General features: G+C 30.3%; 2 protein-coding genes across 6 annotated transcripts in view; one reads left to right on the top strand and one right to left on the bottom strand.

Annotated features, from left to right (window-relative positions):
* LOC103580633 (elongation of very long chain fatty acids protein 7) overlaps window positions 1–23,142 on the bottom strand; it is a 46,831-nt gene that overhangs the window by 21,953 nt on the left and 1,736 nt on the right. The window lies entirely within an intron of this gene.
* LOC103580598 (uncharacterized) lies at window positions 57–21,635 on the top strand. Of its 4 annotated transcripts, none has more exons than XM_014445209.2 (14): window positions 57–226; window positions 707–904; window positions 1,037–1,264; window positions 1,669–2,074; window positions 11,493–11,649; window positions 12,091–12,229; window positions 12,597–12,661; window positions 13,595–13,846; window positions 14,259–14,576; window positions 15,021–15,315; window positions 16,574–16,719; window positions 17,864–18,592; window positions 18,672–18,917; window positions 20,022–21,635. In XM_014445209.2, exons 5-14 carry the CDS (start codon window positions 11,565–11,567, stop codon window positions 20,117–20,119), a joined length of 2,373 nt encoding a protein of 790 aa, XP_014300695.1. In that variant the 5' UTR covers window positions 57–226; window positions 707–904; window positions 1,037–1,264; window positions 1,669–2,074; window positions 11,493–11,564; the 3' UTR covers window positions 20,120–21,635. The 4 variants fall into 4 exon arrangements, with proteins under 4 accessions (XP_014300695.1, XP_014300693.1, XP_014300698.1 ...); XM_014445207.2 differs by having other exon boundaries at window positions 1,037–1,849; window positions 1,972–2,074; XM_014445212.2 differs by lacking the exon at window positions 1,669–2,074.

The following is a 23,142-nucleotide window of genomic DNA, read 5'->3' as shown; positions in this document are numbered from 1 at the left end:
TAAATTTATCAATTTCCTAAATGTCCCACTACTGATATTTCTACCCCATCATTTCTCAGAAAAATAATATCTTATAGATCCCTATAAGTTTTTACTTTTCTGATCTGATATCAAAAATAGTTATCTGAAAGACATCATATAGTTCTCAGAAACATCTATAGGCGCCATCTACTCATATTGTTAAAAGCTCCTTGAAAAAGAGCTTATGTGTATGAAAAAGCTACTGGTAAGATAAAATTCAGAGACCATAGAAATTATTAGTCAAAATTTCAATTTTGAATCAGTTTATTCTTTTTATATGTTATTATAAAACAAATCTTGGCCAATTCAGTTTATCTTCGAACCGAAAAAGTTAAATCTCCGATAAAAAATTTATTTTATGCAATACCATTCGAGTATAGTAAAACACAGTATTTCATAATGAAATTTCTCCAATATATAGTTCCTCAATCCTGCTTATTTTTTTTCCATGCTCGCATAATAAAAATTATGTAATTTAAATAATTAAATTCTCAAAATCATACAATTTCGATAGCATTTTTACTTTACAATACTAATATAGTAGCTTTAATCCATATTTTTCACTAAAGGTCCCAAAAGTCTCGTATTTGGTATACACTATAAGATCTTTTTTAAGTTTAGAAAATCGTTTCAATCATTGTTCAAAAATTATAACTACAATGAGATTTATTGTTTCATAAAACAGTATTAGAATGATGTTAACTTTGATGGTACCCAGAAAAAAGTTTATCTTGGTTCACGAAAATATTTTGGAAGACAAACGTTTTTGGAAATCAAGTCTTGGTCATAGAAAATTTCTACTTTATCCGAGAAAATTGAGATTTTCAAAAAAAGATTTCATGAATCAGGGTATTTCCTTTCAGCCGAGAATTTTTTTTTCTGTGTAAGTAATATTTTATTACAAATGAATTGTTAACATAAGTATATTAACTTTTCCATACAACCAAAAAGATGGAAGCGAAATATCTATGCAACACAATATAATATAGAAAAATCCTTTTCTATTTTTTCTCAGCTCCTTATATGCTCTTTTGCCAGTAGGCTGTATTGCGCCGGCGTTGGTGATACATATACTCTATGAGCAATTGGTGAGACGCATATTTTAAATAAAGGAAGCGAAAACCCAAAGCACCTCTTGTTTAGAACCTGAAAGAAAAGAGGGGCGCCACTGGCTCAGCCCTTCGGATTGTGACGTTTCGATCAACGAACGAGTGCTCCAGTCTATTCCGGGCATCCTAGTGGGGTGTGTATTTTGTAGATTGCGATATCGAAACGTATTTACTTTCGACGCAAGTCAATACTGTCATCCTATCATCATTTGCTCCGATAAATTGTCATGTGCTACTGAAAAAATTCGTTTTTTATACCCGCTCACAAACGGCATGAGTTTTTCCTGAGTATTCATTCATTATCCATAAAATACTCATGTCTTAACAACCATACAGGATTGATTCATGTATAGAGAAAAGCTTCCAACAGTCGATCGATAACACGCATTCTGATTTTATCTACAAATACATTTTCACGTTGAAAGCTATTTTTACTATTTTTTTAAAATATATGAACTATTGTTAATTAGTGCTTATTAGTTATAGACAACTGTGCTCGTGTTTTCTTAGAAATGATCAATAATTTCTGTTTTCACAGATGATTTACTGTAATTAAAAAGCCAAAAATCAAGTCTGACGATTATAGTTAATAAAATGCCACCCTGGCCATAGCAGAATATTGATAATGATGCCTTCACATCATTATTATTATATTCTAAGTGCTCCTTTTATAACATAACACAACGTTTTCGTTAAATGAATTAAATTAGAAAATAAAAGTGAGTCTCATTGAATATATCTGAGCTATTTAATATTTATTTGTGAAGTGAATTCGGCATTATCATTCTGAAATGATCATGAAGAGTGTGATGTTGATTAATATAATATGAAATTCTTGTAGTTTATCGTTCCTTAAACAAGTTGATAAATAATATACTTTAAGTTGAACTGGTGCTTTATGATGATCATTAAATGGTGATTCATATAGTTCTCCAAAAATTAAGGTGGGTTGACATAAAATATAGTAATATTACACTAAAGTTTTTTAAGTTAATGAATTGAACAAACTCATAATGTAGAGGCAATACATTGAACGTATTGGACTATCGTGAAACCCACTGGAATTAAAAGTGTATGCATGCTCAGTAATGATTTTATTCCGAAATATATATATACCATCGAAGAAGGTCAGGCAAAGTGGAGGGTCTGAAAATTTTCGTGAGATAAAAAATAGCCTTTTACATTTTTTTTCATCTGTCATTTTTTTAAAATATCGGTTTCCATCTAGACATTTCAATTTTTGAACATTATTTCCACTATACTCTCTCACTGAAATTTTTCATGTTAACTCTCTTTTCTAATCGATCGACAGACTGAGAGAAAAAATTGCTTTTGGAAATATTGTTTTTTCTTTTCACAAGAAATTATGCTGTCGGAAATTTTCAATGTAACATATCTTTAGCGAGAAAATTTTAAGTTCCGTTCAAAATTATCTTCTTAATCGAATATCTGAGTTCAGCTCGGAAATACTGATTTTTCATGTGGCTGAAGATGGAATATTTTTCGCGCAACGAAAATGAAAAAAATTTATATAATTTGACTTTAGAGGTGACTTAAGAGGTAGTTGGGGGAGAACTGCAATTTTCGACTGACTAACGAAACATTTCAGAAATCTAGATCCAGTAGATTTTTTACTTTCCATTTGGTTTTTTTCATTTTCGTTCCGCGAAAAACGTTTCAATTTTCAGGTACTTAATTTTTTTTTGTTTTGAGTATTGTTAATAAATTTCGATTTTCTTCTGTGGTATTCCATCGGTGATTGTCCATTTTTTGACCAAAAAAAGAAAATCATTTTGAACAATGACATGCAATTTTATGGTTTTTTAATAAAATATATTTAAATTAGTCTATCAAAAAACAATACATATAACTTTGGTTTTTTTTTTTTGTTTTCGCTTCTCGAAAAGTTAGTTAAGTTGTATTAAATTTTGACCAAGTTTTGAACTTAAAACTTTAGTTTCATAGACTACTAAGAAATTTTGATAATCTTGAAACAAAAAAAAATCTATTGTTTTTTTTTTCTTTTCCAAATTCGTGCCGAGCTATACATGGAGAAAAAATTACTATTGCCGAGAAATACTTCATGAGAAAATATATATTCTTGTCTGAATAATATCTAAGCATGATACAAAAATTATTGGTTTTCTTCAAGTTTAATCATTCTTCGATCTCTTCCAATAGTTGATCTGGAATCCCTTGATTAAAAACTCCAATTGAATCCGATTGTAAAATCTAAATCGGAAAATAATAAAAAATATATGTTGTTTTCCGACTGAATCCATTTAAATCGGACATAGTATATTTTTTTCGATTATTTTCCGATTGAAGCCGATTAAAGTTTTCCGACCAGATTTAATCGAAAACTAATCATTTTTTTCCCAATTGAAATTTAGTCAACCGAAATGCCCCAAGAGACTTTCGATTGACCAATTGAATCCGATTGAGTTTCAATCAGACCCAATAGAATTCAATCATAGTTTTTAATCAGGAAGTCAAGTATTAATTTCCTTCCTTCAAGACATCTTCAGTATGCAAAATACATAATTAAAAAAAAAATTATTTAAACAAAATTTCTGAGTCAGAAAAATCTTTTTTGATTAACAATACCTTATGCTCTCAGGGTACCGTAAATATCACTACGTATAAAAGAAATGATCTGAAAATCTCGCCTCGAAATATGAATCGTTAACGATTGCTCATGAGCATCTATAGGTTGCTTGTTAATTATATATAACCATATACAATTACATTAGATTATATCTAACTATATGTGATTTTTTTCGTGGCATTATATATAATTATATATGATTGTATATAACTATATATAATTATATATAATCATCTGTAATTTTTCTCGGCGTTATGCATAATTATATATAGTTATATGCCAATATATATAATTGTATATAACTATATATAATTATATATAATTATCTATGATTTTTTCTCGGTGTTATGTATAATTGTATATAATTAAATGCCATTATATATAATTGTATATAACTATATATAATTGTATAAAAATCTTATATAATTATATAGGATTATATATATTTATATTAAATTATATATAATTTTTCTTACCCGGGCAATCATCAAAAATCTGTAGAATTTCGATATTTGAGATTTTAGTGTATCTTCATAAAATTTATATTTTATGTAAAATTGTCATATATAAACTCTAAAACAAAATGTGTTGAAAGTGTATTATTATACCACCCATTAATATATACTACGTTTAAGGCCTTGAGCAAAAGTACAGTTTTTTATAGTCGCTTAAAACACATTTCACGAAGTGTTATATACCTATAGTTTGTTTTTAGTGTTTTGATGTTATTTGGCAGGAGTGTTAATTTCGACTACACACTTAGTTTTAGAGTGTACACACTACCAGTCATAAGTTTTCGATCACTTTCTCAAAAGTTTGCTTTGCCGTTATAAAAGCTACAGAAGAATATTTTGAAAAGTCGAAAAATGAGAGATAGTTATTCTAGTTTATTAAAAATTAACTTGTTCACATGTCGTTTTATTTTATGAATTAAATAACTGTTTTTTCATCTTACTTACCACAGTATCTATTTGATCGAATAATCTAAAATTTACAAGAAAACGGCTGATAAGATCTTTCGAATGTCGTGAGAGTCATCTCACTCGGTTGAGTCATTAAAAAGTTATAAAAAGTTTACACCCACACAGTCACTCGGATATCACTCTAAAAATAGTCAGAATAGTTTCCTAGGACCTCAAAACGTCGACGTTTCATGAAAGTTCGATTTGCGAGATTCGGGTGAAAACAATAGCCCCGAATTGTTCGAAAATGCACAATTTTCTGCGCGTGGAATTTAAAAAATTAGGCCCAGTCATTGTGTCTTTCTTGAGTTTTAATGTTTACGTGTTATTTTTTAGTAATTTCATCAAAATCTAGCTTTAGCATTTCTTCTCATGATGGAATTTTCAAAATTACATGATTGATTTCTATATTACGGTCAAATAGTATATTACACACCAAGAGTGGAAAGTAGAACATTGTAAGCCGTGTGTATAATGGCCTATCCGAGACGAAGGCGAGTCATTAATGAATCATTGACCATTACAAAATTGGAATTTGATTATATTCATAATTTTATATAAAATAAATTCTGTATCTATAACGATTTCATGTTTTAGTTGTCATACTATATTTAATCGAACAAGTTCAAAAATATCTCAACTATCGTATCATCTTTCTCACACTTCCGATGTTTGTCATTTATATTCTCCTTTTGTTTGGTCCACTACTAGTTGCAATGAATGAAAAGAAAACACGTTATGCTTCATTTATAATTCAAATATCTTTATAACTATTCAAAATTTATTGAGGCATAGTAAGCAAGTTCTAAAAAATAAAATAGTGAATAGAATAATGTTCGCTCAAAATCTTTAGGGCCAATATTTAATAACAAAGTCATTGTTAATCACAAAGTTAATTCTTTAGATGATAAAAAAAAAGTTTTGCTCATTTAATTTTGAATATAATTTCAGTTTATGAATTCATGGAAGATTCTGCGCTAACTATAATTTCTAATATGAAAAAAAAGTACTGATAACCAAAAATTATTTGCACTTCTTTACTTACTCATATGCAGTAATAATTCTGTAAAAGCGTTTTACTGTGACTTCAACTATATATGAATTATATAAATAAATAGATGATTCTTAATTGACATCGGTGACTTGAAAGTAAAATTTTTATTTATTAGCTAAACATTTCTTAACTTTTTAAATAAATTTTATTATACTAGAGCTTATAAAGCATACACGGAGAAAATAAAGTAAGAATTATGACAGTATAAAGTATGAAAACAAGTTCTTCGAATTCACAGTTGTAAAAGTTACAATCCATACTGTAATTTTCAAATTCTATGCAATGATGAAGATATCGTAACCTAACCTGCAAGTTTTACAGTTTCAAAATGCTATTTAAGTTAAATAAAATTTTAAAATATTACTGACTCTTTATTTCGAAATTATCTTTGTTCAAGAACTATTTATTGATATTTAAAACTGTAGAAGTTACGATTCTCATAAAAATGTATTATTTGCTTTATGAAATATTAATTACTTTCTTTAAAAATAAAAATTTAACAGAATTACTACTAATGGTCAAGAATGATTTATTGACTGAGAAATATTACAGCTCACACTGCAATTTATAAATTTTTGTTACTGTAGTTAAAGACACCATTAAATTTAACTATTGAAAACGTAATTTTAGCCACTAAAATTTGTACAAATTTGTACAAAGTATTCAGTAAATTAGCTTCAGTAAATTTACAATTTGACTCTAATATTTTACGCGCTTAAGTAAATCGCTTGTTTTCTAATAATGATATCTATAATATATGTGAGCTATGATAAAAAGAAATTAAAAATAAAAACTTGAAAAAAAAAAAAAAAAAACATTGCAACCAGTTATTTCTCTTATTAGGAGTTAAATATCCATGCCCGGGGTGGCCGAGCGGTCTCATAAGGCACAAAAATTATATCGATACTGCCATTCTAATATGTCGTATCCCACAAAATTTGACATTTTCACTTTTTTTGAAAAATGTAATCATTGTAACAATGTGCAGCTTATGTAAAAATTTTCGAGGTCAAATTGTTTATTTAGTATTTTTAAATAAATATTATAATATGTCGTAACCCACGCAGACTTTCGCGCATTCTAATATTTCGTATCCCACATTCATATAGGTTTGGTCACGCTTAACATTTTTGATTTTAAGTTAATTTTAAGGAAGCAATTAACGACATAAGTAAGAAGGTAATGATGCATAATTTTTGACTTTTCTTACAGCATATAATTCAAAATTATTTATTCACTACAAATGCCTGTATTTTTGAAAACATGAAAATAAATTTGTAGGTTATACCAATGTAAGCATAATACAAATAATTTTTCTTTGCCGACCGTGAAACGTTTTTATGGTCTCCTGAAAAATTTCCCAAATGTGGAATACGACATATTAGAATGGCAGTATCAATATTTCAGTTTTCAATCATTTGAAAATCACTACTATACTAATCAGGATTTTCAAATAATAATAATAATAACAAAAGAACTTTAGAGGAGACTCCATTAAATCTAAAGTATAATTTTTACTTATTTATCTTATAAAACAGCAAAATTTACCGTTTGTAATAATAGTAAATTTATTTATCTACTGCGTAGAGTTTTTAAAGTAAGAAATCAAGATAGAGAAATACATTTTGCATTATGAAACCGTAAAAATTGATTTTTATACCTCATTTAATTAAATAGTTTATATTAAATATCATAGTATGAGATTGTAATTTTTGAACTTCGATGAAGTTTGTTTTACTGTAAAAGATTAAAAGATGCATTATTTGAAATGGTTATAATGGTTGTGTGACAACAATTCTGCAATTTTCACATTTTCGTAAAAGAAGCAGCGTGCGACTATTTTAAAACGTAATATGTACTCAGATATAATAATAGCTCCTGCTTTATTTGTTCCATGTAATTGTTAGGGGCATCCCTGATGAAAATGTATATATATTTGAAGTATAAAAATATACGCAATATAGAGTCTCATGTATACAAAATATTAAAGAAATATGTTTTTAACATATGCTGAAAAATGTATTGTAAGTATATTTTTAATATATACTGGAAGATGCAATTTAAATATGGCGTTTCCAATGCCAAAAAAGCTGTATATAGATCTACTATTAGAGCTAACAAGGCATAATAAAAGAAATAGTAAATCACCGTAAAATTAAAAACGCGAATTTAAATTTCAATATTTATATATGGCTCTGTATTTTTATGAAGGCCACGTTTACTTGTTCAAGCGTTCAAAGAGGGGTGGGGGGGGGGGGGGGGGGGTAAGCCGACCATATTCTGTATTGGCTCTAATCGAAAAAATCTTCAGAAAAGAACAAAAAATTGTCAATTTTTAATTTACTTGTAAAGTTCACAAAAACATATGATCATTGACTGGGGCAAGTTGGACCCATGACGAAAATTTCTTTTGTTCGAATTTTATGTATGTATATAAAAAACGGCAAAGAAACAGTATATTTCGAAAATACATAATCAACATACATTAAATATATTTGTTTGATATTTTGTATATATGCAAACTATATATCACATATATTATTAAATATATATTTGATGTATTTCAAATATATTTCCTAATGCGGGATAACTAAAGTAAATAATTAATTATAATTTAATAATAGCATAATTTATATTTCGAAAAATAATTTTTTATGAATATTTAAGTTTTCAGTTTATCAATACCATTAAGAGTAATAAATAGTTAATGATTTTTCATTTACATAAAATCACCCGTATTCATACTAACACACACACATTACGCACGCACGCGCGAATACCCCCATGGACACTGAAACATCTTTCAAAATAGTAAGAATAGCTCTCTAGGATCTCAAAACGTCGACATCTGATAAAAACATGATTTTCGAAAATAGGGGTTAAAACAATAACTTTATGAACTCTTTCAGTCGTTACCTTTAATAGCGGGAAATTAAAAAGGTCGATGCTTTTCCTATTTATTTCTAGTGATAGTCATCTATCTAAATACAGTCTATGCTCAGTGCGGTAACTTCATTGATCTTTTATTTATTCACTCCAAAAATTCAGCTATATTGTAGCTCTCGTTAAAAGCAACTAATTTTTTTGGTCTGTATTGACTAACTTTTCGATTTTGTTGCTACCTCTGGCTGATAATTTTTATTTTATAAACTTGATGAGAATTAAGAATGAGATATAAAAAAAATAATATGAAATCTATTTGTAACGAACAAAAAATATCTTTTCTTTAAAAAATTTATAAATCACATTTCTATAAATATACTTTTTTTTGTAAATAATTGAGAAAGTAATTTTCAATCGAAGCTTATGAAGATTTTTCGAAAATGCAAACTCGAATGTTGATTTTATCATCAGATTCTTAAAATATAAAATCAGGGCTTATTATTAGTTAGTTTTTCAAAATCCCACGTCGAATCAAAATACATTCAAGTTTCATCCAGCAATGATACCATAATCGTTAAGAGAAGTATGCCTTTTTTCGAAATTTTTTTCCTTAATCATCTTGCCTTAAAAGGTTAGTTCATTGTATCAACCATTAACATGGACCTTTCAAAATCTTAGCTGGAAAGCAATGACACAGAGGTCTCTGGCAAGTGCTGGAGTTTAATCAATACTGCCGCGCGTAATCGGCCAATGTGCCCGGGATGTGGAGATGTAGTTGTATGCGCGATTGCGTAAGTATTACATGAACATACAAAAGCTTTGTATTCCTTTAAGAATACTTCCATTGATGATACCTGGTCACACAATGCTCGTTTTCACACAAAAGAGAATGTACTGAATGTAAACCATCATATCCCTAACTAGCTCAAACTGTAATTTCATCAATCCGTCAAATAGTATTTAACCTACCAAAAATTACCATTCGGCGATAAGAATGGAATAAATTTCTCACCTAAATATCTTATATAACTCTCATAAAATCCATACAAATAGTCACTGAACAAAATAATAAGATCAAAAAATTGAAGCTTATTTTATTAGGTTCAACAATATATCAGAACAATAAGCAAGTTCTTTCTATTCGAAAGTTCCTTAGGATAGAAGCTATGGAATTTGTGTTTTTCTTCGATTTGAAAAAATTGAATTGTCAACGTTTCGCGAATACTCGATCGAAGTCGGTAATTTTCTTACCTAGTCAAGGACATAGCCAAAACAAATGAATCTAAAGTTGAAAAACATTGATTACTATGTAACAGAATCGGTCCCACTGTTTTCTTCAATAACAATTTAGATTTTTAAAATGTATAATTCATGACTTGAAAAACAATCAGAATCATTTTAATATACATTGTTATTATTATTCAATTAACTGAAACCATTAACTTTCGTACATATAGAATACAATAAATATTTCATGTCCAATTAGTCGATAATAAAGATACAAAAAAATTTTTTAAAAAGGAGGGGGGGAGCAAAAATTTTTCTGATTTTTAAAGAACTTACAGGACTTCATTTTACACAGAGAAACGAAATACTATTGCTGACAAATATTTTTTTTTGAGACAGAATATACATCTTTAATAGGGGAGGGTGGAGCAAAGTGGGCCCCTTGGGGCAAAGTAGGCCCCCTTAAAATTTGAGAGCAAAGTGAGCACCCTGAAATTTTCTATGAACAAGGCTCATAATAAATCACCTTTACTTTTTTACGACTATTCATTTATTACTTATTAGCTTATTTATGTCTTTCCCATTTTTGCCCACTTTGCCCTATATTTTAAAATTCGTAATTTATTATGAAGACAGCTTATTCATAACATTTTTAAAGTAAAGAATTTAAAAAAAGTAAAACGAGCAATAAATTTGTCTCACACAATTTTTTAGATGGGGGCCCACTTTGCCCCTAATTTTCGATTTTTCAATTTTAATGGACACAGCTTATCAATGTTAAATAGCAAATAAGGGCCTATAAAGTATTGTAACGAGTAAAAAAAAGTAAAGATAATCCCATTTGTAGCTTACGGGGCCCACTTTGCCCCACCCTCCCCTAATCAAAAACTGATTTCTTCAATTATTACCTTGAATTTCGACAGTAGATTATTAACCGCCGTGAGTTTTTACGATAAAAATTTTTTTTTTTAGCAAATTTTCTGTTTCAATTGAAGAGTTAACTATCATTACGTTTCTCGAATAGAAAAATTTCTTAATAAAATTGTTTAGTTTCAAAATTTTATGAATTCCTTAATAATCATATCTAAGTACACTTATACCTTACAATTTCATAGTGGTCTAAAACACTTTGACTGAAGTTTACTATCTGTGTATTTAATAAATTAAAACATTGCAGTAAACAATTGTTCTTTTACCCCTGCCTCCAGTGTTCAATATTCGAGGATCGTATAGCTTGAGTAAAATAGATCTTTTTTTCAATAATTGATGAAAATTGTACCCTGAAAACAGTAGTATTATGCCTTCGATCTTGAAGGTTCTCTTCAATCTTGGCGGGAGTTTCCAATTGCTGAGAAATACGCATATTGTGACGACCAATTTATGTTTGAGTAGGAAATTCAGCGCTCTACAAAATACATAATAGCAATCGCGTGTTTTCTTGCGCGAAATAAAATTTTTTCTCATCGCATCATGTTGGAGAAGTATCATCATTTAGGCACGGTCCAGCGGCTTTAAAATAAACGACTTTTTTTTACTCTCAGTAATGAAACCTTGCTATATATTTAAAAAAACTAAAAAAAATAATAATGATAATAGTTATATCCACTTTAAAATTTAATACTTTTCAGATAGTCGGAGTGTGATGAGGGGTATCGGATGAAAGCGCAGCTTCACAGGCACTTTGTCCGACGTTCGGAATTATGCAGTCAATCTTTAAGATTTCAAACCCATTGCTGCTTCTAATAATCATAGCAAGTAGTCAAGCATACAATTCACGACTCACAGGTAATATATACATGTATATATTGTAACCGGATTTTAGGTTACCTGAGAATCAGTAGCCGACCTATGGGACACAAAAATACTATTTAATAAACAATACTTGTTCCTTCAATTGTTTTGTGAAACTTTGACCAATCGGTCCGGAAAAACGGTTCAATGGATCAATTTGAAAATTTATAGAGCTTTTGGGAGTACGTTGGGCAAAACAAAAGAAAATTTAGAAAATTTTTGTCTAGGGTTATTTCTTATGATTGATGAATTAATCAAATGTATATACCGAGTCCATAGATTTTCATAGTAATACAAATATACATGCTTTTACATTAAAGCTTAGCTTATTCGGAAGTATAAAAATATCCGTTGTTTAATTTTAAAAATTTAGTATCCTAAATTTCTCTTACAGTTTCTTTGGAATAATAAATTAAATTGTCGTTTTTTTTTCAGAATGCGCATTCCCATCAAAATGGGAGGGCACATGGTTTCAAAGTGGTGTACGCCAACCAATCCTCATATCGAAAAGCTTCCTTTCTAGCAAGGGTAAATGTCTTCGTAACGAGGGAGACAAGTTTCTGGTTGTTGATGAGTATGTTATATTTAATTATTAGCAAAATTGACCACGCGTGCCAGTTCCAAAACTTCCATGATGGTCGATGTCAAATAGGTTTCATACATTATAAACTCATATATGTTCAATCATTGACCTCAAAAATACTTGCTGAGAAACTAATTTAGCATTTTGAAAAGTTAAGATATGAGGTCGATAGAGTGTGATGAATCATGTTTCGAAAATTATAGATTAATAGATGTTATCCGTGATCTCAAAAATAGCAGCAAGTTTTGAAGCTAACCCGTAGGGTCAATTGTTCTCCAAAGTTTTATTTTTGTATTTAGTTTATAACGAATTCAGCTATGGCACTAAATAATGACATGATTATTATTTTCTTTTTCAGAAAGTCTTGCTATCGTTGTGTTGTCATTCACGAGAAACACACAAACGTCTTGCAGTACAAAGAAAGTAAGTTTTTTTTATTTAAGTGCTTAACCGATATTCTTTCAATCAAAAAACTGTTTTTTTATTCGTCAGTATATGTTTTGTATCCATACAACAATCTAATTCCATCCTAACATAAAACTTATGGATAGTTGTCTGCCACTTCATGTAGCTCTGAATCTTACCGATGAAATCCAATAGAAAATCTAGACCAAGGGCTCGGTACTTGAAGAAAATATTTTTTCCTTCACTTTTAACCGCTAGCGTTCTTCCGGAAGACTTCTCTGAATCCTATAGAAATCCTATAGAAAATCTAAACCAAGGGCTCGGTACTTAAAGGAAAAATTTTTTTCCTTGACTTTTATGTGCTAGCGTTCTTCCAGAAGACTTGTCTAAATCATAGAGAAATCCAATAGAAAATCCAGACCAAGAGCTAAGAGCAGGGTTGTTGTCTTTGTAAGGGTTTCCCAGGTGCGATAAGCCACACATCTTGCATTTGCTTGAAATACAAACAGATTAATAATCGGCTTCCCAAAACGTTTAACCTCATCTTTATAAGCATAATTTACTAGCTACCATTCGGCACCGATATTGGTTATACACGATGTATGGTCTGCCCTAGTATTGTTTCGTGCGGGAATATAAGCAACGTGAACCCAGATATTTCTTTCTTCACACTTCCCTGTTAATGACCAGTGCTACTATTATAAACACTGTTTTATGACAACTCGAGACTTTTCACCAAAATGTTATCCTTGGTAGCTTCTAAATGTAAATATTACCTCCGCTATTAGACGCAAAAACCGATAGATGCCAAAGCGATCCAGACTTTGAGCGATACTATTTACGCTACTCGTCATCGAGTGTAACCTCTTATTCACCGTGACAATTTAGTAAATTTGAAAAATAATCGACTGTGAGAAACTTAACTATATTACATCTTTTTTTTTATTACAGCGTTTTGCCACAATAAGAATTCCTTAACGTCACTTTGTTCGTACATAACTGGTGACGCTCTACTTTACTCAATGTTTCGGGAAGAAGCAATTGCTGTCTCTTGTCCGTTCCGTGGCCCTATGACATTCACTTACAATCGAGGTCATGGAACATGTTCAAGTCCACTCAGCAACGTCGATACCTGTACTGATGACAGTAGGCTTCTCTTTAGGTACCAAGCATGTCCCGATGTACCTGCTTCAGAAAGTGCAGGTAAGCGAAAATCTCCATATAATGCATGATTTTGATTGTTCTTATTAACTTCAAAAGTATTTATAACAGTTAATGATGAATAAGGTTCTGAAGTAAATGCTCACTATATAGTTTGTAATATATGATCCGATGACTTTCTGTAAATAACACATAATATAATGTACGAATCGTTTCATAAAAGTTACAGAATTTGCTACCCTCAGAATAAAAAATAAAAAAACAAGTTACCAAGCTTGATAATGATCAGCGATTGTCATGTACATGCAAGGCTTACTACCTTTTCAATAATGTTCTAAAACGTGTGAAACATTGCCAGCTCAATTTTATTGTTTTACACTTTAAGCTGTAAAAGATATAAGCATGAAAAACCAATGACTTCTGTAGAAGAAATTTATTTTCTATTCTGTTACAGTAGAGGAACTTGAATGCTTAGCTCTGTGGAAAGAAGGCAGCAGTCGATATTTGGTGGGTCGTTTACATCACGGTCATGCATCGAGTAATGAAGAACGATACCGATGTTTCGTATACGAGCGAGTTGGTCAAAGTATTGGTGGTCTCAGTAGAACGATTTTAGGGATCGATGCTATTGACCAAGAAATTACTTTTCCAGTTAGTGGACCCGTAGTTGAGGGCGCACCAGATATTTATCGAGTAGCACAAAGTGGAGATGCAACTTGCAATGGCCTTTTTAGCCCTATGGAAGGATCGCGAACGATGACTTTGACAAAAGGTAAATAAAAGAGAATTGATGAATAAATAAATAGAAAAATTTATGAAATAGAGTACATAATTATAAATTCTTGGCGTGTGCTTTTTCATTCTGTAACCGTGACACGCGACCTGAAATACTTAACAAAATAAGAGAGGAACGTTAGTGATTGCTTTAGCCAATAAGACAGGAATTAATTCTTAGACAAAGAAAGTCCGTAATTCGAATTTATTGAAAATTTATTGATTCTGATCAAATAACTTGAAAAGCTAACGATCCGTACGCTAAAATAGCCTTCTTTTACCAAAAAAACTTGTATTAAGTGATTGGCTTACTAGAAATTTGTAATAAAATAACTTATCAGTGCAAAAAAAGTTACTCTTTAAAAAAAAATTTTTTTTTCTTAGTTAAATTCCTAATTTGTTTGCAATGAAAACTAAATTATATTTAAATTATTTACTCTAGTGTCAACTCCAGGAAAGTGCCGATTTCCAGAATGGCTCACTGGTTATGCGAATAATGACCTCACATGGCACACACTTGATCTGACCAGATCTTATACTTTTCATCCAAGAAACGCAACACTGCATATAACAAGAACTAACTCAAGTAATTCATGGTTTGATAGTAGTTTCTCCGGTTCTCAAGACATGATTGGCAAAGATGAGGAACAAGATATCAAGATTGTTTGTAATAGCATAAAACAATCAAATCCCTCACAGACAGTCACGATGCTTGTTGCTCACTTCACGGTCGGGTGGTAAGTATTACTTTGTTTCCATGAAAATTTGATTAATTAGAACAGCTAAAAAAGTCTGAATCAGAAACTATCTTACGTTAATGAAACTTATAATGGTAGGAAAGATCGGGTATGGTTGTCTCACGGGTTGGTTGTCACAGCGGTCATAACAAAAAACTTAATGAATAGAATTAATGTGACGAGACTGAAGTCTGTTTCCTTTTGACAAGATACCGTTTCCTAACCCTTTTGGGTATACACGTGATTAACGAACAAAATACGAATATTTATCGGCGTTGGGAGGCGGGGTGATGCCTTTGCGATTCTTCAACGCTGATCAATGAATCGATCGCCACCGATGACTACTGTAACAACTGTAACAACTATACCCGGTCTGTCCCCTGTTTAGAAAACCTCATAGAATCCAATTGATTTTCATAAATTCCCATAGAGATTTTATAAGAATGAATGAGTTCTATGAGAAGTGCTATAGTTAACTATAGGGCTTTATACATACAGCTATATATAAAAATCTATCGGATTTTTCAAGCAGGGCCTATATAAATATTCACATTATCATATAAGCAAAGATTTCTGTCTTAGATTTTTTCTGAATACCATTCTATAGTCTTTTACTCTTTTACGTGTAAGAACATGGCTCATTTATGTGTAATATATGGTTAATTTTGATCATTACCCAGGAGAAAATCGACATGCATGATTATGCATAATTCAGGCATGCCAAAGCATAATTCATGCAGTCGTCCTTGAGTATGCATGAATCATGTATGACTATGCATGATTTACGTAAAGTTATGCTTGATCTTGCATGATTCATGCTGTCATATTTGATCATACATAGTATGGAAAGAACAGTCGTACATGATCAAACATGAGCATGCATGATTTGTACAAAGTCATGTTTGATCGCGCATGATTTAAGAAAACGCATACTTTATGATAGATAACGAAGAAAAAATGATCGCACACGAATCCTACAACTGCATACTTAAACATGTATGAATCGTCTATGATTCTGCATGGTAATATATTATTTATGCGAAATTATGTTTGACCAACAATCATACTTGCAAAGTCATACACAATTATGCCTAGTCTATAGACTGTAGAGCACTGTCAGTAAAGCTGATTACGAATATCAAGGTTATTTTTACTGGCATCCATACAATCAATTGTAATAAATAAATTTTATAAGCAATTAAGAAAAACTAAATACAGATAATTAAATAAATTGTTTTATAAAATATTTCTTTTATAGCCAAAGTGGTTTCGTATGCATGACATTTTACAAAAGAGATGGTCACATCATGGAAGTACAAACTGGTAACACTGCCTCAAGACCCGAAGAAGCATGCGGCCTTTCTCACTATCAATCTCGCAATATTCCCTACCTTACATTAGTTAGTAAGTATGTTTATAATAAATTACTTCAATTTTGAAAAATATCATTACTGTTGATACCTAGGATATGTTTAACTTGCCTATTTCAGTAAGAAGTCTTGAAATTTACGTAGAACTAAATTTTTAAATAATTATACGTAGATCAATGTAGATTCATCTAAAAATAAAATACTAAATCTATACAATTTCATTCGACCGACCGATATCTACGGAGATCGAAAATATTAAATATGTATGATTCAATTTCATTCACGTTAGACTACATACATCAACGTAGATCTATACATATACATTTATCACATAAAAAAAATACCACTCACCCACTTGCTCATTCATCACGAGATCTCTGAAGCTATAGATCCTATCGACTTCAAATTTGATTTCATATACATTCCTTTCATAAAACTCCTATTCAACAGATTTTTTACCGAATTATCACAGTCCCCTAACGATTGATCCGTTTTATATCGTAATAATATCAGTAATTTCACAAAAACTATTGTCTATAAATCTATAATAGCCCCATATTTCGAATACCGCGGTACTGTTATGTTGAATTATCATTAAGGTAAGCTTAATATTCTTCAAAAATTGCAAAATCGTGCTTTGAGACCGATTTTAGGAGAGAATAGGTATATCAATATTAAATACTCGATACTTTAGGCTGGATGTCTATGAAACAAAAATTAATGTATAATTGTTGCTTACTCATCAATTAATCATCAAAATGATTAATTAACTAACACCTTTCGCTAGTTGTGAACATAACTACTTTACCCGAAATAACAGTTTAATCGAGATTCTAAAAATACAAGGATTACTGCAAAAAAAACTATCATTTATCGAGGACATACGTGGTACAATGATTTGCCTAATGATATTAGAATGGAAACAAAGCTGACTAATTTCGAACCTTTACTGAAATATTGAATGTAATTTGAATCTGTTTGAATCTAATTTTAGTCATAATTGCATAAGATAATAAATTATTCTATTATTTTATTTTAATGTTATCTTATTTTTATTTTGATGAAATATATATGTATATAAAGTAGCTAACGCTAATAAAGAAACTCATTACATTAAAAATAATCTCTGAATGCTGCGAAAATTAATATTCGAATAAAATGTTTTTTTCTTTTTGCAGCAAGTTCATCAAAACCACAACAGTGCCCTTATCTTGGAAGATTTACAGTTTCTGGTATTCATGATAACCAGAGAAACACACGTGAAAATCAACATACTTCACAGAATTCTTTAATAGTGAAAATCCAGGAGGCGAATAAAGTCAGACATACTGAAGATCGGGAATCCCAAAAAGTTGATGCTGAAACTGAAAAAAAGCGAATTAACAACAAATATTTAATCCGCGAGCGCAATGGAAGAAAAGTTAGGTCTAATCATTCTAATCGATATCATAACAATCTAAAACGAGTACGAACTCGAAGAAAGTCTAAAATAGACGTTACTGATGATACACAATATAGAATAGCAAGAAGTCCGAAAATAGAAGATTTTCAAATGCATGTGGATACAATTCCACAAGTCCCTCAATTACGATCTTTGAAATCAGATGATACTTTATTGGATGAACTCCACAACCCTAACGAAGATTTTGAAACCAACAATAAGCCACTAATAAAATTATTTGATTCAGAATCTATTTCTCTTTCTTATCATGACTTACTGCGAGTAAAAAGAAGTCTTCAATCCAATGAAAATGAAGAGTTTAGCGATGATCCGGAAAAAAGAGGAAAACGAGAAGAGGATGATCTCCAATGCAATTCTGAAATTACTACGCTCACTATTGGTTGCTCCACCGCTGATCGAATGGAATTTCAAAGTGACTGTATGGATGATACTGAATCTATAACAGGTTATTTCACTTTTTCGTAATTTCTATGAAATTATAAATTCAATTAAACAAATCCTAATTATTTTATTGTTACCTACAGCTTATTCATGTCATGGTCGGTGGTTTGATTCTGAAGGAACACAGTTCGTTATAGCAACTCCTCTGATCCAAAGAACTGATTGGTCAAATGGTAACAATGAACCTCAAACCTTCAGAAACAGTCCAAGATTGTGCTTTATGTATCGTGAAAATGGAGGGGTTGTCAGTTTGACCGCAAGTCCTGTTGCATGTCAAAGAGGCATCCCTCCACCTCAGCCAATGTTGGCTTTTAATGTCACAAGCATCGGTAATTAAAATTTAATTTATTGTTACGACGTGCCACGACTAGATAACCGAAGACAAATCGTCCGCGAGATAGAACAACCGAAAAACCCCAATCACGGTTATTTTTGTCGTGATTTCCAATCTGAACACAAAATTGATGTTATACATGTTTGTAGTGATGGTGACACGTATGACGCCATTTTGACGCATAACTAAGACGTGTAAACTCTAATATCTATCTAATAACTGGTCGGTAATTAGCAGATGTTCGCGTACTTAGATAATGTGCATTTTACCACGTCAATTCACCATCTTATGATCTTTATCGAATCAAAAATTCAATAGACACCAAACAATATTAGGTTTCATCCGAGATGTGTTACGGTTTTAAATAAAATTAATAACTAAGTATATCATTTTTTTTTTTCATGATACCAGCATCGAAATTTAAAGGTTCAGTGTCTTTACAACCAGCCGAAACAAGCTAATTTCAAGCCGATACTGCAAACAACTACTAACAAATTCGTAGTTCACAAATACTTTCATACAGCGGGCAGAAATATGCGTGTTTCTTTCCTTGGGAAGAAATTATTGTTCCTGTCCGAAGTTCGTTATATTTAATATTCATTTACAGCCTTATTACTCTCATTTGTTTGCTTGAACCAAATAAAATTACCAAAAATCAGTGTAAATATTATATTATCATATTTACTATCTAACAAATGACTATAAATCACAGATTTCTCATTTTTTAACAATTCTCGGCATCATTGACTTGAAATAAACTTGTTTATAACTGGCTGCTGATACTGGAACTTGAAATTCCAATGCGGGTAGTCATGAAAAATATAGTGTGACTCAGAATGAAACACGATTGTAGACTGCGGGTGATGTCTCGTTCATCCCTTGTCACACAATATACTATTAATCTATTGCGAGTTGGTAAGTTAACAGCTACACGAACGTAAATTAACGTCATCTATGTGTACACGTAATGACTCATCTCTATGTATGTTGTGGATATTTTGTCCGCGATTATCCAGTTACGGCACCTGTTAAAAGTATAATTTATTGTAAATATAAGATTTGAAGAATAATAAACTATATATGAATGTAATTTTTACAGGACGCTGCATGGATGACAGCAGCAGTATGAGTCAGCGGGCGTCCTACCTTATGATGATTACAACTGTCATCATTTTGTACCTTGAAATTCTCAGGTGATTTTGAGCATCATTTAAGTTAATGATTGAAAAAGTGAATCTTCGTGATAAATATCGCACAAATTGTAAAGTTTCTAATTATTTAGTTGCGAACTCCATAAATAGTGACCTCTTATAAATAAAAAAAATTTTATGCACTAACATTTTTTAAATGTATAATAACAAACAGAGCTCTATTTGCTACACAAAAGTTTGTCATTTAGTATAATAGCGCGTAAATTTATTCTGTACAAAATTTATTAAATTTTTTTACCAGGTTGTTATAGAATTTATACTGATTAATTGTAATAACGAAACAAAAAAAAAACTTGCAATTAATTCATATCAAAATACATGGCAATAGATTAAATTTTTAACCACAGTAAGAAATTTAAAATTGAGTATAACGATGTCAAACATACAACAGTGGATGTTTTAACAAAAATAATGTAGATATTAATTATTAATTAGAATTAAGATTAAATTACATCAGACCATGGTGTATTTAGCGAACATAAATTCGTAGTTTTTAAGGAAGTGATCCAATGCAATACAATTCAGACTGTAAAATAAGATGTTATTATTTGTATCGATGAACTTGATTGAAGAGAGTGAAGAAGAATGGTTTTGGAACAAATAATAGTAGAATGAAAAAGTAAAAGTATTAAATCAAGTTTAAGAAAAATACAAAATTTTTATAAAATGGATAATGTGTAAAATGTAAATTGCTGTAACTGTGATCAACTATCTTGTGTAATAAAATAAAGAGTAAGAGATAAAAAGCCGAAATTAAATAAAACATTGCAGTATATATATATACATATATATACATATATGTATGTATATACATATGCATCTTATTATCTCTTCATTAATCGCTTAATCAAGTTTATTAATCGACTGTTTTATTTTTTACTCACGGCAAGAAAATATAAAGCGAAAAAATATATGTTAATATTTCTTCAACTGATACATATAAAAGCAATAAATGACACGAAAAAGTTGTATGTATAAATTATCGATGCTGTTATACTTATATTAAAAAAAAAAAAATAAAATAAAAAAAAAAAAAAGATAACCTTTACAAAGCAAAAAACCATGAGACAAAGTCCTCCCAGAAAGTAAGTCATCGTCGGGAATAATCGGAAATTTTTGGTTTGTAATGTTAATGTGTAGTAACGGCGTGAGACTATACTTGTTTCTTAATAGTGGGGGTGAAAACCGACAGCATCTTACTTTCTGGGAGGACCTTATACTTCTTTTAAGAATTACTATTGTCAAGTGAATGTTATAATAAATTAACAAAATGAAATAAAAATCATAATAACAACGATGATAATTGTACAGAGAAATATTAATCATACAATGAATGAAGTTTAACTGAAAAAATTGATAATGATATTATTGTAATTTATACAGAGTCTATATGGTATTATGTAATTTTACGAGATACTCATCTTTTCAGTAATTATCATCTCAAATAAAAACGAGAAATTTTTTTATACAATTACGTTAACGAGTTCCATATAAAAAGTAGTATCGTGCTGTAATTAATACTGATATAGTTTTAAATTTTTTGCTTAATTTTTTTATTTTTATAATTTTCTATTTATTCATTTGAAAAATTTAATTCATAATAAATATAGTTATAGTTGAGTCCGTAAAAGAATGATCTTTCTTCCCGCCATTTTTCTACAATTAAGTCATTGCTACGACTGCGCATGCGCGCAAGTGCAAATTCATTGACTTCATCATAACCAAGTAGTAGAAGAAAAGTTCATTCTTTTGCAGACAACTATAAAAGCAAAGTATTAAGATAGTTAATATTTCTGCAAAGAAATTTCATCGTTATGAGTACAGCAATCGTTGGCTCAGTGTTTTATAGATTCAAAATTTTTTTATAAGAAAAAAAAAATTTTGATGAATTGTAAGTTCATATAATAAATTATTAATTCAGTTTGCTTAGAAATTAGTACAGTAGAATTATGCTAATAATTGAAATAAATTTAAGATTCGTAGATTTTAAGGTTATTGTGACAGCAATCAGATGCCCTAATAGGCTAAATTTATTAATTTAGTTTTAAAATTTGACGGTATAATAAAAGCATAACTATGAGTATTGACTAATATAAAGTTAAATTGAAAAAATATGAGTTGAATCAAGAATTTAATTTAATAAGCAGTCAAAAAATTTGTAACAAAATTATGTTCATCATTGCATTACTGACTATGGAAGCTTCGAATTTATATTTAACAATTGTTAATATATTACCAAAATTCCGATACCTATTAAAACACCTAAAAACATTGACACATCGATCGAGACTTTGCTTTTACTAAAACCCCACAGTTAATAAATCATAATAGGCCATAAACATTGATGGCCAAAGTCACAAAGAAAGCAGCTTTTCTGATTAGAAACTATGATCTTATAGATTAATAATCTCAAAGGCATATAAGAAGTAATATTTGAAGAATCCAATAGTCGGATTCCATTAATTCGTACAGTTAGTCTACAGGAAAAAAAGTAGATAGTACTGGTTACTATTCTGCGCAGTAATCGACGAAAAATATGTGAAAAATACATTTTAACATGACTGATTCATATGAGAACAGGAGTCATTTTTTAAACGTACTATTACTCTTTGAACAGTAATCAGAAATGTGCTACACAGTACATGAAACATATGGCTGGTTACTGTTAAAATAGCCGCCATTCATGACTAGAAGAGTATACAAACCGCCGCCAAATCACTGAGGTCATTTTCATTCATTAGTGTAGCTATTCATTTGGCGGCGCCACGGAAACCGTAAAATCCTTGGTTTGTATACTCTTTTAACCATGAACGGTGACTATTTTAACACTAACTGGTCATATGTTCCATGTACTGTATAGCTAAAACTGAGTGTCTTCTCAGGAAGGGAAGAGAAGAAACCACGTCCCCTCTTTACCAAAATATGGTACGTCGACGAATATATGGAATTGGTAATATGGGCGAATCCTCTCCAAGCCGGCATATGGGAAACCATATGCTTAGGATTCAT

The sequence above is a fragment of the Microplitis demolitor genome, chromosome 5 (assembly GCF_026212275.2).
Source record: "Microplitis demolitor isolate Queensland-Clemson2020A chromosome 5, iyMicDemo2.1a, whole genome shotgun sequence".
Lineage (NCBI taxonomy): Eukaryota > Metazoa > Arthropoda > Insecta > Hymenoptera > Braconidae > Microplitis > Microplitis demolitor.
This window is presented reverse-complemented; position numbering and strand designations above follow the sequence as displayed.

Coding starts and splice junctions, on each gene's coding strand:
- LOC103580598 (XM_014445212.2), top strand. CDS start 11,565: ATGCAGTCAATCTTTAAGATTTCAAACCCATTGCTGCTTCTAATAATC. Junction 11,650..12,090: donor ATACAATTCACGACTCACAG/GTAATATATACA, acceptor TTTTTTTTTCAG/AATGCGCATTCCCATCAAAA. Junction 15,316..16,573: donor GCTCACTTCACGGTCGGGTG/GTAAGTATTACT, acceptor TTTCTTTTATAG/CCAAAGTGGTTTCGTATGCA.